Below are 18,128 nucleotides of genomic sequence, written 5' to 3'. Positions count from 1 at the left end.
TCAAAAGAGAAGTCCCCGCCCACGCTCCGCCTACACCACTCCCCATATGTATATGCATGAATATGATGTAATCCCAAACCTAAAATTGTATAAAAAGGTATGCTTTTGCTGTAAAGATTCAGAAATCCCATTTTAGGATTTCTCCGACGTCGTAATAAAATACCTCCTGCTTATTTGACTGAGTCTCTTAAGCAGTAATTTCTCGCCTTTTGGGGCAAAAATCGGCATCATTTCTGGCGACCCAGATGGGACGAAGCAGGGGATCCAGGATCTGAGGAGTCCCCTCGCTGGGTCCGGGGCTGGGACCCTCTGGGCGCCCCTGACGACTTTTTGTCAGAAGAGACTCCCCCTCGGACCAAGCGCTCTTTGGTGGACGAAGAGTTCCCTGCATCTCCTGCTTCTCCTGCTCCAAATTAAAGAGGTATTTTTATCATTGTTCATTGGTTTTAGGATAAAGCGCTTTATGGGAACACGGGGTCAGACGTGACCACCGGAGGGTAAACCAGAGGACGCTCTGGTAAAGAATCCCTAATTGGTATTTTTGGGTACCTTTTGGTAATTGGTGTCTTTGCTAACCAGTAATTGATGCCTTTGGTGGGTACCTTTTGGTAATTGGTGTCTTTGCTAACCAGTAATTGATGCCTTTGGTGGGTACCTTTTGGTAATTGGTGTCTTTGCTAACCAGTAATTGATGCCTTTGGTGGGTACCTTTTGGTAATTGGTGTCTTTGCTAACCAGTAATTGATACCTTTGGTGGGTACCTTTTGGTAATTGGTGTCTTTGCTAACCAGTAATTGATGCCTTTGGTGGGTACCTTTTGGTAATTGGTGTCTTTGCTAACCAGTAATTGATGCCTTTGGTGGGTACCTTTTGGTAATTGGTGTCTTTGCTAACCAGTAATTGATGCCTTTGGTGGGTACCTTTTGGTAATTGGTGTCTTTGCTAACCAGTAATTGATGCCTTTGGTGGGTACCTTTTGGTAATTGGTGTCTTTGCTAACCAGTAATTGATGCCTTTGGTGGGTACCTTTTGGTAATTGGAAGAAAAAAAGAAAAAAAAAAAAAGGAAAAAAAAAAAAAAAAAAAAAAAAAGAGGAAAAAAAAAAAAAAAAAGAAAAATAATAAGGAGAGTAAGAAAAAAGAGGCAAGACTCTGATGCACTTGTTCTTCTTGTATTGATCTTGTTGGTTTGTTTGAAACTGTGATTTAAGGGTTAAAAAGAGTGGTCAGTTTTTGTTTTTATCTGAACTGAACTAAATTCCGGGACTCGGTCCAATTTTCTCCACTCCCTTGGAGGAACTTGGAAGGAGTGTATACGTTTTATACCTTTGTTTAACCCTGTTGTATGCTTTGATGTATTGACTGTAAGATTTTTGCAAAGGGACGAGTTTAGTGGTTTTTATGTTGTCTGAAATTTGTTGTGATATTATCGGCAAAACCGTACTATTGATTTACAGTTTTGCGAGTGTGTGACGGCCTGGAGCCGACCAATATCGGTATCTTACGGTCTGCCGGCAACATCTTACGGTAAAGCAGTGTATTCTGATAGAACGGAAAGGTAGGACAGTTTGAATGAATTGGCACCGTGTATGAGAGAGTGTGTCTGAGACGCAGCCCGGCTGCGAAGCGAGTGGGAGTCCGGCTCTGCAGTTCCTGTCCCTCGCGAGAGGCCAGGTCAGAAAAGGACGAAGCGCTTGGATATTGTATGAATGAGGTGCTAAGATAAACTGGTATATAGTGCTTGTGGGAAGGAGATTTACTTGGTGGGATAAGAAACACCGACCCAGAAAATAGCAATGGGGAGTCAACCGAGCAAAGATATAAATATGAAAACCCCCTTAGGATGTATTCTGAAGCATTGGAAGGACTTGGGGGGGATTCCAGGAGGAAATATAAGTAAAAAGACACTCCTTAAATACTGCACGCAGTGGTGGCCGTTGTATAAATTGGATGATGGTGAGAAATGGCCACCAGAGGGGACAATTAATTACAATACCATTTTACAACTAATGCTCTTCCTCCGCCGGCTCAATAAATGGGATGAGGTGATGTATGCAGACATGTTCTTCACCCTGAGGAATAAACCTGAGTGGCAAAAGGAGTGTGGAATTAATCCAGCCCCCCAAGACCCTCTGGTACTAGCCCTGGAAAAGGATAAGAAAGGCTCAAAACCTAAAGAACGTTGCTGCGATGCATGTAGCATTGGGCAGCGATGTCTTAAGCTAACAAGGAGGGACAGTGGAAAAGAGAGTGAAATAAGCCTGTGGGAATACCATCCAGGGCCCCTCCCCAAACCAGGAGAGGAACGAGAGGATCCGACCCCATTAAAAGAACTGGAACGATGGTGGAAATCTAAGTTTGAGTGCAGCCCTGATAAGTTAGACAAGAGTTGGGGGAAGGCTAGCCCGTTAAGGTCGGAAGATAACAGGGGAGAAGGCAGCCCACAGGGATTGGATAGTCCGCAGGGGTCGGGAAGCTACAGAGATGCTGGAAGCCCACCTAGATTAGAGATTGAGAGAGAGGAAGGCAGTCCGCCGGGAGCAGAGAGCCGAGGGGAGACGCGTAGCCCCCCCGAACTAAGCTTGTATGGGGACGGTAGCACACCCAGGAATGGAGGTGCTCGTAAAATGGAAACCAGCACACCAAAGACTGGGGACGAAAGCAACTCATCGGGAGGTGATGTCCCCAAATTGAGATACGGTGAAGAGAACAGTAATGAGACATGCGAGAGCGAGGCAGGGAGCAACTCACAGAGACTGAACATAGTAATTCAGATAGAGGATAAGAGAAGTGTAAGCGGAGTAGAAGATGAGAGGGACAGCAGCCCGGGACAGGATAAGAGCCGGCAGATACAAAGGAGGCAACAGACGCAGAACGAGAATCGGGTGGATTGTGTAATAGAGATAGGAGAGGAGACTGAAGAGCAGGAAGGGGGAAAAAGAAAAGAGAAGAGAAAGAATCGAGAAGGCACCGAGGTACAGGAAGAAGATCCCGGGGAAGGGATCAGCCACTCGTATTATACCAGATCTGTGGCACGGGAGGAAGCAAAGCAAAGAGAGGGGGGGAACCACACGATAGCTCCCCTCCGACAAGTTGTGCCAATGGTAGGGGAAAGGACAAGAGTAAAGGTGCCGTTCTCGACCAATGACTTAAATAATTGGAGGGATGAGGCAAAGAATTTTAGAAGGAATCCGGAGGGAGTAGCAAAGAGGTTTGAATTAATGGTAAAGAATTTGGATATTGATTGGGAGGATATAGAGGTGATGTTGTCAGAGCTGACAGATACAGAAAGGGAACTCGTATTGGAAGCAGGAAAGCGACATGCTCAACTATTATCGGGGAGACTAGAAGATAATTTTCCCAGCAGCAAACCAGAATGGGACCCGGGCAATGCAGACCACTATCAGCGGTTAGTGCAGTATAGAAAACTGATAGCAATGGGCTTGCGTAACGCGATCCCCAAGGCTATCAATTGGTCAATGCTATATGACATCAGGCAGGGAAAGGATGAGACCCCATCAGAGTTCTTGGATAGACTTAGGGCAGCCATGAGACAATACACACCCCTGGACCCAGCGACGGAAGAAGGGAAACAACACCTGTTAGGATTAATGATGGGACAAAGTAATCCAGACATCAGGAAGAAATTGCAAAAGCTTGAGCATCCAGCAAATAAAAACCTGGAGACACTGCTAAATGAGGCATGGAAGGTGTATAATAATAGGGAAATTGAGGAGAAGAAAAAGGAGGACAGGAGGATAGCTCGAGTGGTGGCTGTAGCCGTGGCAGCTCAGAATACAGGTTACTCGGGACCTGGAACCAGGGGAAGAGGTAGAGGCAATCCGGCAAGAGGGGGGGGGAGACTCCAACCCCATCCAACTAGAGTGGGGCCAAACCAGTGTGCGTACTGCCTGAAAATGGGACACTGGAAGCAGGAATGCCCCCAGTTAAGGGAGAGACTATTGGGCACTACTATGGCCACACAACAGGATAACGACTGAGGGGGACCGGTGGGCCGTTCCCTAGCAGACCCACTGGTTAAAATGGAGCTAGGGGAAGGTGAAAAGGAATTGGACTTTTTGATTGATACGGGAGCAACCTTTTCGGTTCTAAATCAGGAATTGGTACCTAAAAGTGATGAATTTGTGCAAGTTGTGGGAGCAACAGGCCAACCAGAAAAAGCTTACTTTTTGAAACCCATCAAATACAAAATTGGGAAACAAATGGGAATTCATCAGTTCCTGTATTTACCAAATTCGCCAAAGCCCTTATTGGGGAGAGACCTATTGGAGAATTTGAGAGCCATAATAAAGTTCAACAAAGACAAATTGGAATTCCAAGTAAATGAGGAACAGCTGATCACAGCTCTAAGCCTGACAATCAGCTGTGTGGAACCCAAGCCTGAGAATCACAACATCAGGCGAATCCTAAGTGAAGTATACCCACTAGTATGGGCTACTGATACACCTGGGAAATCAAAACAAGCAACACCTATCATTATTGAACTTATACCTGGAGCAAGGCCGGTGGTTAGGAAACAATACCCACTGAGGTTAGAGGATAGAAAGGGAATCGAGCCCATAATTAAAAGGTTCTTAGAATTAGGATTATTGATAGAATGTGAATCAGATTTTAACACCCCAATTCTGCCAGTAAAGAAACCTAACGGAACTTATAGATTAGTCCAAGACTTGAGAGCAGTAAATGAGATAACCAAGACATTACATCCGGTAGTTGCTAACCCATACACGCTTTTAACTAAACTGAAAGATAGTTTGACATGGTTCACCGTATTGGATTTGAAAGACGCATTCTTCTGCCTTCCTTTAGCTCCTGAGAGTCAAAAGATTTTTGCCTTTGAGTGGGAATTTGTGGATAGAGGAAGAAAGACCCAACTTACGTGGACAGTATTGCCCCAAGGATGGTGTAACTCCCCCACGATTTTCGGGAATCAGTTAGCCAAAGAGTTAGAGCAGTGGGAAAGGCCGCTGGGAGATGGCACTCTCCTACAGTACGTAGACGACCTCCTAATAGCAACAGTGACAGAGGAAGAGTGCATTGCATGGACTATTTCCCTGTTAAACTTTCTGGGTTTAAGTGGATATCGAGTCTCCCAACAGAAAGCGCAGCTGGTGCAAAAAGAAGTGGTGTACCTGGGATACGAAGTCTCCAGAGGACAGCGATCCCTGGGAGCAGCCAGAAAAGAGGCCATCTGCCAGATGCCTAAACCAGAGACGGTGAGAGAACTGCGTGCCTTCCTGGGGATGACAGGTTGGTGTCGGCTATGGATCTACCAGTACGGGATGCTCGCTAAACCGCTGTATGATTTGTTGAAAGAGACCAAGAGTGTCCTAGTTTGGACTCCCGAAGCAGAGGGGGCCTTCAAAAAGCTGAAACAGGAGCTAATGAGAGCACCAGCTTTAGGTCTCCCAGATGTATCAAAACCATTCTGGCTGTTCTCCCACGAGCGACAGGGGATGGCCCTAGGAGTCCTGGCACAGCAGTTAGGACCACGTAAGAGAGCTGTGGCCTACTTCTCCAAACAGTTGGATGAAGTAAGCAAGGGATGGCCTGGCTGCCTGAGAGCGGTGGCCGCAGTAATCATTAATATCGAAGAGGCCAGGAAACTCACGCTCGGCCAAAAGGTAACGGTGCTGGTGTCTCACACCGTCTCAGCTGTGTTGGAGCAGAAAGGTAACCACTGGCTGTCACCTTCCAGATTTTTAAAATACCAGGCCATTTTGGCTGAGTCAGATGACGTGACTATTCAGGTCACTAACATTGTGAACCCAGCTTTATTCCTAGAAGGGAGAGCCCCAGCAGAGCCGATCGAGCACGACTGCCTGGAAACAATTGAGGCCGTCTACTCCAGCCGCCCGGACCTCAAAGAAGAACCATTCGAAGATGCGGACGACTGGTTCACGGATGGAAGCAGCTTCGTGAGGCAGGGAGTGAGAATGGCCGGCTATGCAATTACCACCGCAGAAGAGGTAATTGAGTCGAACCCTTTACCCGCAGGGACTTCAGCCCAGAAGGCAGAACTGATAGCTCTGATTCGAGCCCTGGAATTGGCGGAGAACACGCGGATCAACATATGGACAGACTCTAAGTATGCCTTTTCCGTCGTACATGCTCATGGGGCCATCTGGAAAGAAAGGGGACTGTTAACTGCTCAAGGAAAAACAGTCAAACACGCAAAAGAGGTCCTGCGACTGCTGGAAGCAGTCCAGCTCCCAGCACAGGTGGCCATAATGCATTGTAAGGGACATTTAAAGGGGGACACTATCCCGGAGATAGGGAATAGAAAAGCAGACGCAGAGGCTAAATCAGCTGCTGCAAGAACTGAAGAAATAAAAGTAGCAGCTCTAGTACCAGGTGAGTTAGACACAAATTTTCGGCCAGAATATCAGGAGTCAGATCACAGGTGGATTCAGAGAAATAAAGGTAAAATGTTAGAGAATGGTTGGGGTCAATTGGAAACGGGACAGTTAATAATACCAGGGAATACGATGTGGCAGTTTGTGAAAGCAGAACACGAGAAAGCCCATTGGAGTTTGGACCCGCTATACCAGTATTTGCAGGCTCGGATAGCAGGACCAAAATTGTTCACCACTGTAAAACATGTCACATCCCAGTGTGAGAGGTGCCTGAAGAACAACCCGAATACAGGAACTAAGATACATCCAGGGGCCATAAATCGAGGTAAATTCCCAGGTGAAGTGTGGCAAATTGATTTTTCTGAGCTCCCAAGAAAAGGAGGGTTCCGATATTTGCTAGTATTAACTGATACATTTTCTGGGTGGCCTGAAGCATTCCCTTGCAGAACAAATAAGGAAAGAGAAGTGACCAAAGTACTGTTGAATGAAATCATTCCACGGTTTGGGGTACCGAAGAGCATTTCTTCGGATAGGGGTACACATTTCTGTGCAAAAGTGGTAAGGACAATAAGCAAAGCACTACAAATCAAATGGCAATTACACACGCCCTATCGCCCACAGGCCAGCGGCCAGGTGGAAAAGATGAACCATCTTATTAAGCAGCAGATTGCCAAAATATGCCAGGAGACTAATTTGCATTGGTATCAAGCTTTGCCTATTGCTCTGCTTAGACTGAGGGTCAAGCCAAGATCGAAAGAAAGGCTAAGCCCATTTGAAATTCTGTACGGCAGACCTTATGCTATGCAAACTGTAAATGGGGACGCTGTAGATCAAATAGGTAATCAGTATATTTATGACTATGTGATTATGGTAGGGAAGCAATTTGACAAGAATGCTGCGGTGGTGATTGACCACCAACCTAAACAACCTAACTGTAAGTTGCATCCTTTTAATCCCGGTGATTGGGTGTATGTTAAGAATCTTTCAGGAAAACCCCTACAAGAAAAGTGGGAGGGACCTTTCCAAGTGCTGCTGACCACCTTCACCGCGGTTCGAATTAAGGAGCGACCTACGTGGATCCATTACTCGCGGGTCAAGAAAGCACCGGGGAGTAAACAAGAGGAGTAGACACCGTGACCCGGATTCCACTCCAGACCCCTACTAACCTGATCATCAGACCCTTGGGGTTCCATATGAATGCCAGCCAAGTTCTGTTTGGATCCCAGTTAAATGGATAAGACCTGCCTTGGATGTGGAGCTTTCTGAATCAGCTGACCCCTCGGGATCACGAGAGAATCCAGCACAAACTGACATTAACTTTACCGAAACTTTTGTTTCCCATAGCAGAGTTTAATGCTGAAGCTAGAGCTGCACTAGACAGCGCACCGCTATCGTGGACAACGTGGATTGAAACATACAGTCATCAGGGGCCGGACCCACAGGAACCTGTCTACGACCAACCGTGTTACTGCTGTGGTAAAAAGAATTGTGTTGGACAGATTGGTTTTCTTTGTGGCGGGTGTGATAGGAAATTTTGGAATGTGCAAAGCAATTTAGGGGATCTTCAATGTTATGAATGTATTTCCAAAGAAATAAGAGATGATGATCCTTATTTAGCTTTGGAAAAGTTTGCTAATAAGTCTATTTTGGATGCCAGAGAATTGTATGAAGCCCCTGAACAAGTGGTATTAGGGTGGTGTTTTTGGAAAGCGCAACGCTGGTTTCAAAAGTGTTTAAAGCTTAGTCGCTCTAAAGTATTGACAGCCCGATGTCATGCATCTGTTCCAAAACATTCTTTTACAATTGAACAAATAGGACCATTTAAGAAACAGAGAAATTTGGACTCAGAATTAGAAAAGGTTATTATACGAGTTAACCAAATTTATTTTAGGCAATATAGACGTCAGAATTCAGCACCACCCACACTAAGGAAATACAAATGGTAGGAAGATCAATGGGGGATCAAATCCAAATTGGGTGCCGGGAACTTGACCCAGTAGAAGGAAAAACAAGGCGGCTGGTATTAACAATCCAACCCTTGATGCCAACTCTTATACATAATCTGATTACCTTTAGTCTAGTGAAAATGGGCAAGCCCACCGTTTGGATCCAGCAAAAGGGCCCAATTTCATGTCTGTGGAGTGACTTCAGGGAAGACCCACCTGGATCACAACCCCGAAACTCGATAATTTATAGAGAAGATTCACTTGGGGAACTACATCCTCAAAATATAACCTTTGACCCTCACCCTCTCCTCTTTCCTGTGGGAAAGATTGTAGCATCTAGCGGTCCCGAGGAAGGGAAAGCACAGTGTGAGATGGCATTTAGATTAGATCAGTCGATGACGTTCGCATGTGAAAGGGAGTCGAAAACGCTGGAACAGGGTACTAGTTTCTCCAGACGTGTTACAAGATACGAAGTGGCATCACCGGAAGACGTGATCTCCTTATATCCAAATTTAGACTTGCCCCAAGAAATTACTCCACCAATTGAATGTAGAAAGGTGCATAACTTAACCTTTATCGGGCCCCAGGTAGTAAGGAGGTCAGATGAACTGAAACTACTGCTAGACCCCACGTACTCTCTGAAAAAGGTGCAGATGAATATTCAGACTAACATTACCCATCTGCAAAAGGACTGTCAACCGTTCATACAACAGAGCCTTAAAGGATGGGAGGCATGGCTAGCTACTAGGTCTTATCACAGGCGGGCGCAAAGGGATATAAGTGGATGGGTCGGCACTGGATTTGGAATACTGAATACCATAGATCAAGAGGTATTGGTTAACAAATTGAGTACTGTCACCACCAACTTAGGAAAACTTAAAGTGCCCCTGAGTTCATCTATGCTTACATTGGCAGAAACACAATCACTGGTAGTTAGGTTACTAACCCTGGTAGCAAATCACACTGCTGAAGATTTTGCTAGAATTGCCGGCTATACAGGAGACATTAGCAAGGAAATTGCGCTTGCTATCCAATGCACACAAACACAACAGTGGGTACAGTCAGTGGCAGCAGGGATAATAAGAGAAGGAACGTCAGGAACGCTGTCCCAGGAAATAAGAGAGACGATACTGAAGGATAGTCGTACTACACAATTTGAAAGGGACCATCAAGCCTGGTGGCAATTAGTAAACTTTACTTATGTACCACAGCATGAGCACATTGAAGCCTATGTTCTTACCATCAGTGCTGCAGAGGAAAGGGCGATTTTCCCTATCCTTACCTTAGGGACCATACATCAGAATGTCCTTGTTAGGCCAGTAGATCATAATGTTTGGGCGAGTTATGATGACGCCAAAAATAAGTGGCAGTCTGTTAGTACAGAAGCATGTATTCCTAGGGGGCAACTAGGATACATATGTGAAAATGCTATAGTAGATACAGAAGATTTATGCTTAGATGCTGAAAATAGTGTATGCACTTTTGAAATGCTTCCACACAATAGAGTACGGTCGCAGGTTTATTATGTAGGGAATGGATGTGCCTGCGTCAGAACAGCTTGCAGTAACGTAACTGTAGATAGTTGCCAAGAGGAAACTAACAATACTAACTTTTGTGTATGTAATTTTACCAAGATTATAGGTTGTGATTTTAACTATACCGCTCCTGTAACCACCCAGCAGCTAATTAATGCAGACTACGACCTGTATCATGAGTTGCCAAAATTACAGATAGGTATGGATGTTGAGGTTCTTAAGGCGATGCTCGTGCATCCAGAAGTAAGAAGACTGGTGCAAAAAGTGAACCAAACAGTCAAGCGCATGGTCCTACAGGTGGAGCACAACTCAGAAAGAATAAAAAACATCCTGACTGAAGTAGAACAAGTAGGCCAACACCACTGGTGGGACGTTTTCACAGGATTTTCCCCAACAGCAACACAGGTCTTTCATTACCTGATACACCCGATACTAATCTTAACTATAGCAATGCTTATACTGACTTTTATGAACCTATGCTTGTGGTGGAGGCTGAAATCCTTGATGAGTAAGATCCAAATGATTTGGGCGATGGTGCGGGCGTATCAACGCCCCGAAGGATTAGAACTTGACGAAAGAATTCGTAAGTTATAAGAAAAGGAGGGAAATGAAGCCCCTAAAACAGTTACTTTCAAGAGATGATGGGTTAAAGCATAGAATATAAAGCAGTTATGAGAAATGACAATGTTAGGAAATCACATAGAGCAATAAATTGGGTAAGGTATGGAACACAATGGCAGGGAAGAGATAAGGACAGGCAGTGATAAGTTCAGTGCATTTCAGAACCAAGAAGAACTGCTGGGTAAAGCACGTTTAGGGCCAACATGTCAAATTGACCCTGAGACCCTTGCCAAGGCCTGGAGACTAAGCCAACTACACCGGGAATTGACCAAATTTGGGGAGAGGTTCAAAAGTTTAAAGAGGAAGACTCCTCGAAGCTGATGAAGGCCGACCGGAACGACCCCTGAGAAGATCCTCAAAAGAGAAGTCCCCGCCCACGCTCCGCCTACACCACTCCCCATATGTATATGCATGAATATGATGTAATCCCAAACCTAAAATTGTATAAAAAGGTATGCTTTTGCTGTAAAGATTCAGAAATCCCATTTTAGGATTTCTCCGACGTCGTAATAAAATACCTCCTGCTTATTTGACTGAGTCTCTTAAGCAGTAATTTCTCGCCTTTTGGGGCAAAAATCGGCATCATTTCGGTGCCTGATGCTGGAGGAGGGGCTGGCCAGCCCTCAGCCTTGCTGCCCTCAGGCTCAGCCCAGCTCAGGCTCAGCCCAGGCTCAGCCCAGGCTCAGGCTCAGCTCAGCTCAGGCTCAGCCCAGGCTCAGGCTCAGGCTCCGCTCAGGCTCAGCCCCAGCCCAGGCTCAGGCTCAGCCCAGCCCCAGGCTCAGGCTCAGCCCAGCCCCAGGCTCAGGCTCAGGCTCAGGCTCAGGCTCAGGCTCAGGCTCAGGCTCAGCCCAGGCTCAGGCTCAGCCCAGCCTCAGCCCCAGGCTCAGCCCAGGCTCAGGCTCGGCCCAGCCCCAGGCTCAGCCCAGGCTCAGGCTCAGGCTCAGCCCCAGTCTCAGGCTCAAGCTCAGCCCAGCCTCAGGCTCAGCCCAGCCTCAGCCCCAGGCTCAGCCCAGCCTCAGGCTCAGCCCAGCCTCAGCCCCAGGCTCAGCCAGGTCCCCACTCTGTGGGCTCACTCCTGGGCCAGCTCTCTGGCTGCTGCTCTGCCACCCTGCAGCCACCCCAGGGACACCTGCCCTCCTCAGGCCTCCAGCCCTGACCACATCCCCATCCCCCTCAGCCACACCAGATCCCATACTGAGCTTCCCAGGAGCCTCTGCCCCGCTGGCAATGCAGGGTGGCACAGCACAGCCTCCTGCCAGCCTGGAAGGCACAGAGCCCATCTGGTCAGGCTCTTGCCCTTTCCACCACTTCAGCTGATGGTTGGTAGGTTCCCAACTCAGTAGAAACAAATTCTAACTATCGAGAATAACCCTGATGGCAAAAAATAAAATAAATCATTATTTTAAATGTAAACGCGGTGTTCTATGCAATAGGGTTACAAATTGCAGCACTCGAATCCTTCTCTGGCTCCCACCAGCCCAGCTCCCTCCTCAATGCACAGATCTCCCCAAAACCAGAGATTTATCTGGGGAAACATCAATAGCCAAGCTTACTTCAATCCAGGGACTCATTTGGGGCAGGAGGGATCTGGCCATCAGGAGCCAGACACATTCACTGAAACATTCATCTTAAAACCAACACATCTAAGGAGCTCAAACTACAAGCAAGCAATTGGATAGCCAAGCACACAGTGGGGGCTAGTCCAGGGCTGGGCCCCAACCAAGGGCAGCAGAGCAGCAGCAGGGAGGAGCCTAATGGACGTGGGAAGTTCAGCTGGGAAGAGCTCAGCACAAGGCATGGCTTGTTGACATGCAGGAGCTGGCATGCACGGGCCCCGTGGACTAGCACACGCTAAGAACATGGGGAGGGAGAGAACTAACAACCAGGAGACTTCACAAAGGGCAGTGCTCCCTCTCTGTAAGGCTCTGGCCAAGAGCACGAGGAACTGTTTGCATCCCAGCACAGAACGTGAGCTCTCCAAGCAGGATGCACCTAAGCCAAACAGTTTTACACACAGCCTTATAGCAAGGGAACACTGTGAATACATCAGTGTGTATGTCTGTGTGTTACAAATATAGATACACACACATATATATATAAATATATATATACAGATACACACAGAGATAAAATCATGTACATGACATAAGTGGAGTCACATCACAGGAGCGGAGAAGTTTGCTCACCATTAGCAAATATCCTATGAAAGACTGTTGTAACAGAGCAGCCCGTGAGCGGGAAGTAAAACGAGATAAAGTCAATGAGTTGGTGAACAGCAAAGCACTTACATCCATAGAGACAGCTGGGTCAGAGTCAGGGCACACAGGGACAGGACTGAGCACTGGGCCCTGCCTCCAGCCACCTCTTCAAATAAATTTACCTAAGGAACATCAGGGCTTCTACCTGAGAACCAGACTGGGCAGGGGACACAAGGCATCTCTGACCAAGCAGAAGATCATGGCTGACTGAGACCAAGAAGCCAGAAATTCTGTTCCTCTGTGAGTGGCCTACAGTCCCACCCAACCCACCCCTTCAGCAGAGAATTCCCTTTCTCTAATCCCAGCAGCTTCTGGCCACAGATCTCAGCAGGAGAACCCACACTTACACACCTGGCCACCTGATGCCACAGCAGAGCTAATACCCGTAAGAGTCCTGCCTCGTGGCCTGGAACTGAGGGCAGACCCTGAGCAGACACAACTAAAACAGACTGAGGCTCAGGTCAGGTGTGGTGCAGCCAGGAGACACAGCAGCAATGCCTGGGGGCACAAGGGGGAAATCTGCACTGCACTCCACGAGCCTCCTCTGTGCTCCATCAAGGTCTCCCTCAGGAGATGCTGACACATTGCCATGTCTCAGGAGCACCAGAGGACACTGAGACCCTCCAGCCTGAGGCCTCCCTTCTGCTGGGGCACTCCCAGAGCTGCCCAAAAGGAATTTAATTCAAAGACATCACTTCTTTCCACCTGTGGATGGCTCTTACGCTGCCAGTGGGAATTCCAGGAACAGCTCCCGGCAATGCCAACAGGAGCAGGCAGCAGCACCAGGCACCCTGTGTGAACACCCTGTGTGTACACACTGTTCTTCCCACTCAGAGCAGCTGCAGATCCCCTTGTCAGCCAGCACAGACACCCACGGAGGCACCACTGTGCTGCACCTGGGCTCTGGGAACAGCACACAGGGCACAACTTGGACTTATCACAAGGAATGCTTTCATCTGACCACAGCTCCACAAAGCAGGTGGAACATTCCAGTCTCTGGGAATACCAGTGGCAAGTTTAAGAGCTGTAAGTGTCTTTCCTATCGTCATCACGAGTTCTCTGAAGCTCTCCACTCATTTGAAACATTCTCCTTAATTCTATAAACTCTGCACTTTATGGAACTGGAGAATAAAACATTAGCAAATGAATGGATTATGGATGGCTTTTGCATTTAAGCATTATGCAAAATCTTTCCTCCTCCCCACTCCCTTTTTCTTGCACAGCTGACCCCCAGCACACAGATTCACACGTGAACAGAGAACCGGTGCCCAGTGCAGCCAGGGCACGTGCTCCTGCCTCTGAGGGAGCAGCAAGGAGCAAAGGCTGTTCCCACCCGGAACGAGTGTCACAGGAACACCATCAGGCATTTCCAAGGGGGTGCTGCCCTCCTGGCACGCCCTGCCCCAGCAGACAGCAGGATGTCCTGCAGTGCACACCAGCAGCTGCCTTAGCCAGGTTTTTGCCCCACATTCAGCAAGTATTCTCTTTGCCAAAGCCACAGGGAGAGGAACTTGGGGAGCAGCATCCAGCACAGTACTGGGGACAGCACCAAAGCACAGCTCATAGTGCACTGAATCCTTGTTCCCCATAAATCCACAGAAATCACTGTCCTGCTGCTTTAAGTAAACACAGGGAAGGGCTCAGATACCAGCCAGCTGTACAGAACAAGGACAGGAAGCAGCAAACATGAGCCTGGCATTGTCAGTGACCCTGGAGCAGCTGCTGTTCCAGGCCCCAGACTCAAACCCAGCCCATGTTGGCACTGCAGAGGCAGCAGTGCCAGGGAGAAAGGCTCAAGCTCCAACACAACCAGCACTCCTGGGGATGCAGCTTTGCCTTTTCTGGTTGGGTGGGCATTGCAGGAATAGGAATACATCCTGCAACACTGCCAGCTCCAATTCCAGCCTGCACTGGAGCCACAGCTTTCCCACCCGGAGGATTCCTCTTCTGACCACGAGCCCACTTGCAATCACTTCCTTTTTTGTTTAGGAAAGGACCAGAATCTTTTAGATAAATTACTTCACTTCTGAATGTGAGGTGAGGCAGGCAGCCCACAGCTGTGGAGCAGAGGGGTCAGGAACAGCTGCACATGAGCACTGCAGCTGCAGCCACACTCCTGCAGCACATCCTGCAGCTGTAACAGCACAGACACTTCTCCTGGCACGAGCACACACACGTCCCTCCTGCTGCACCAGGCAGCAGCAAAGCTTTGTGAAACTGAAGGGAGCCAAGGTGCAACAGTGCTGAGGCCACCATGTGTACCCACAGCTGAAGAGCCACCTTCCTACACAGCCTGTGAACAGCAGCCCTGCAGCTGCACACCCTGGGAATGGCAGGTCTGAGGAGCTGCAGGATCTCCCTGTGGTGAAAGCCGTGGCTGCAATGCCAGCTCCATGGGTTTGCTTTTACAGACAGCACTGGCTGCCCTGCAGAAACATGGCAGCTGCGTGGTACCTTGAAACTAAACTAAAAAAGGGAATTTCTGGAGTACTCAAGTCTTCCCATCAGTCTGAACTGAATGCCAGGGAGTTTGCCAGCATACAGGTATTAGATGTCCTCACTCTTGGAAACCTCTCCCACTTGGACAAAGTCAGGAAAACACAATAAAGTCTGTGTGATGACATGATGACATCAGCTTGTGTCAAGAGCAAGTCCCCAAGTTTACAGGCAGGTCAGGAGCAGAGTGCTCCTTCTGCCACAACCCTGTCTCCCTGGTACAAGCACAAACCTGCTACCCCAGTTCAGGAACAACACAACAACACAGGAGTTCTTTGATGGGAAGAAAAGCCACAGGTCTGCAGCTGATGGAGAGGCTATTTCTGGATGACAGGTGATGCAGAGCATCCTTCCCTGTACACTCCACATCAAAGCAGAACTGACACAGACAATAGCTCCAGGAAAGCAGAGACCTATTCCTCAGATTGAGAATACTTGCCGAAGTTGAACAACAGGTAGCAAAGCTGTCCCTTGAAAGGTCACATCAAGGTGTGAAATAATGCATCCTGACTGCAGACAGATTTTTAGAGACATGGGAATAGCAGGAAAAACCAGAGCATGCATGGATGCTCTGCACTGCCAGGGACATCACTGCTTACTTATGAAATAAAGCATTTTGGCACAGGGTGGCTGCTCCAGCAGGGCACATGTGTGCCAAACAGGCTGAGGGCAGCTCAGCAGCCTGAAGGCAGGTCCATCATCCCATGGGATAATGGCATGCTGGATAAGCCACTCGTTGCTGCCAGTCTGTCCACTTTGTTATAAACATGGGCTGCTACAAGCAGCACTCTTGTGGCTTCATGAACACAGCTCCCAAAACTCCACAGTGCTGGGAGAAGAACTCTGTGTATCAACATGAAAATCCTGAACAGAGCAGATGAAAACACAGATTATGTGATTACAAAACCTCCAGGTTTCAGCATCATTTCCTGTGTCATCCCCTTGAGACAAAAAGCTAAAGAAGAGGCTAAAGAGTCACTCCTGCACCTGGCAAGGGTCCAATCACGAGTGAATTCTGCTCCTAGTCTCTGGCACATCTGATGTGGAGGTGGAGAAGCACATGTACACACATGCCTATCGTGCCAGGGAGCCTGGAAAGGAGCAGGTGCCTTTCTCTGTTTGGGCAGTCTCTGATAAGGCAGGGGCACCCTCAGCAAGCATTACCTGACCCGATTTTGATCAGTCCGTTGTGCTGGATGAAGATGGTGTCACAGGTCAGGTTGCCATGGATGATGGGAGGATCACAGGAGTGGAGGTAGCTGGAGATGCAGAACAGAGCACTGGTCAAGGCCTTGAACCCCTCCCTTCACACCCTCCCACGTCAAGAAACACCAGGAGAGAACAGGAGAGCAAAGGGCACATGCCAGGGATTTACAGCAGCTGGGAGATACAATTCCATGACTGTACATCAGCCTCTGGCTGAGAAGCAGGAACAAACAGGAATTGTCTCTAATGAATCTCCACAACATGGCAGAAGGGAAGAGAAATCTTTCTCCTATCAGTTCCCAAGAAACTCAGGGTACCAGAGGTAAAGACATGATTTCATCCAACCCAGTACTGCTGAGTGGATTCTAAAAGGGTTACAATTTTATTTTTATACCAAAAATATCAGAGCCTTAGTCTGTCCCTACTCAAAGGGGCACTTAATGCTATACACACACAACTGGGCATGTTTGTCAGCAGGCACAAATAAAGCTTTTCAATGCTGGGTCCCAGGTACACTCTGGTTTTGCATCTCACTCTGCTTGGGTTTATGTTAGCAGCTAGCACAGTCAGCTCCCAGAAGCCAAGTGGCACCAGAGTTTCCTCTATGGAGCGCAAGCCATGCTCTGTCATACAGGCTATTGTTTTTCTAAGGTTCTAATTAGCTACTCACCAACTCTAGCCCAGGTGGAAAAGAGTTTTTAAAACCCACACCACATTCTACTCAGCTGTATTGCACTAAGATGGCTGCACAAGAGCTGCACCATCAAGAAATGCACACACACATCTAACAACACCATGTCTCAATATCCATGAATCCAGTGCCTGCAACAGGCCTGCAGCCTGCCAGCACTGTGGAAGTTTTTCTAAGCCCCCTCACATGGAACTTGAATTCCCTGTTATCTTTGCAACATCCTCCTGACCAAGGAGAAACTCAGATTATAAAGCTGGGTACTCTGGAGACCTCCCTAACACTTGACTGCCACATCAGTCCCAATGGCTGGGACCTCAAGGTCAGTGCCCCACGTACCTGAGAGCAGAGAGGATCTGGGTACACCACCGCTTCCATGCCTGCAGATACAAGAGGAAAAGGAGAAAATCATCCACAAGAAGCTAATCAGCTAATCTGTAGTTCTGTGATTCACAGCCCACTCGTAGGAAGCAATACCTGCTCCAGCTTTTACTCAGTGCAGGTGTAAGGAATCAGTACTCCTACCGTCAGCTTGTTTCTACATACTCCCATTGGTCCAGAAACACACCTGTCCTCCAGTCTCCCGTGTACAGACACCTTCCCCCCTCCCTGTGAGGGCCCTGGACAGGGCCATGCCTGTCACACCACACCTGAGAAGCTGCAGAGCTGCTGGCAGTACAGCACCCAGCACAGAACTGCTGTCCCAGGGAACCTGCAGCTGCCCTCGGTTACAGGGACACAGGGCAGCTGCAGCAATGTGTCATCAGCAGCTCTCACTGGGATCCTCTGCCGAAAGGGCTTTCCAGGGGCTGATGGCTCTAAAGAGTTATGGTCACACAGAAAACAAGAGTTACCTTTTCATTCATAGTTTTGTGGTTTTTCTTTGTCTTCTTCAAGAACTGTTTCAAGCTCCCTGAAGACATGTACTCAGTGATGAAGATCACCTGTGGGGCAGCAGGACACGTTACCCTCCACCTTGTTAATTACCTAACAATGAGAACC

The 18,128-nt window shown here is 48.0% G+C and overlaps 1 protein-coding gene across 2 annotated transcripts in view; it reads right to left on the bottom strand.

Moving 5' to 3' along the window:
* Positions 1 to 18,128, bottom strand: part of NRBP1 (nuclear receptor binding protein 1) — a 46,233-nt gene that overhangs the window by 11,838 nt on the left and 16,267 nt on the right. Inside the window, exons 5-8 of one of the 2 annotated variants that reach the window (XM_066547712.1) lie at positions 17,981 to 18,070; positions 17,466 to 17,506; positions 16,397 to 16,491; positions 12,665 to 12,688 (exon numbers count right to left, since the gene is read on the bottom strand). In XM_066547712.1, the coding sequence (XP_066403809.1) occupies positions 12,665 to 12,688; positions 16,397 to 16,491; positions 17,466 to 17,506; positions 17,981 to 18,070 (250 nt within the window). The remainder of the gene's footprint in view (positions 1 to 12,664; positions 12,689 to 16,396; positions 16,492 to 17,465; positions 17,507 to 17,980; positions 18,071 to 18,128) is intronic. The other variant, XM_066547713.1, reaches the window with a different exon arrangement.

This window comes from Molothrus aeneus, chromosome 3, assembly GCF_037042795.1.
Source record: "Molothrus aeneus isolate 106 chromosome 3, BPBGC_Maene_1.0, whole genome shotgun sequence".
NCBI lineage: Eukaryota > Metazoa > Chordata > Aves > Passeriformes > Icteridae > Molothrus > Molothrus aeneus.
The sequence above is the reverse complement of the archived record's forward strand: the minus strand, read 5'-3'. Positions and strand labels throughout refer to the sequence as shown.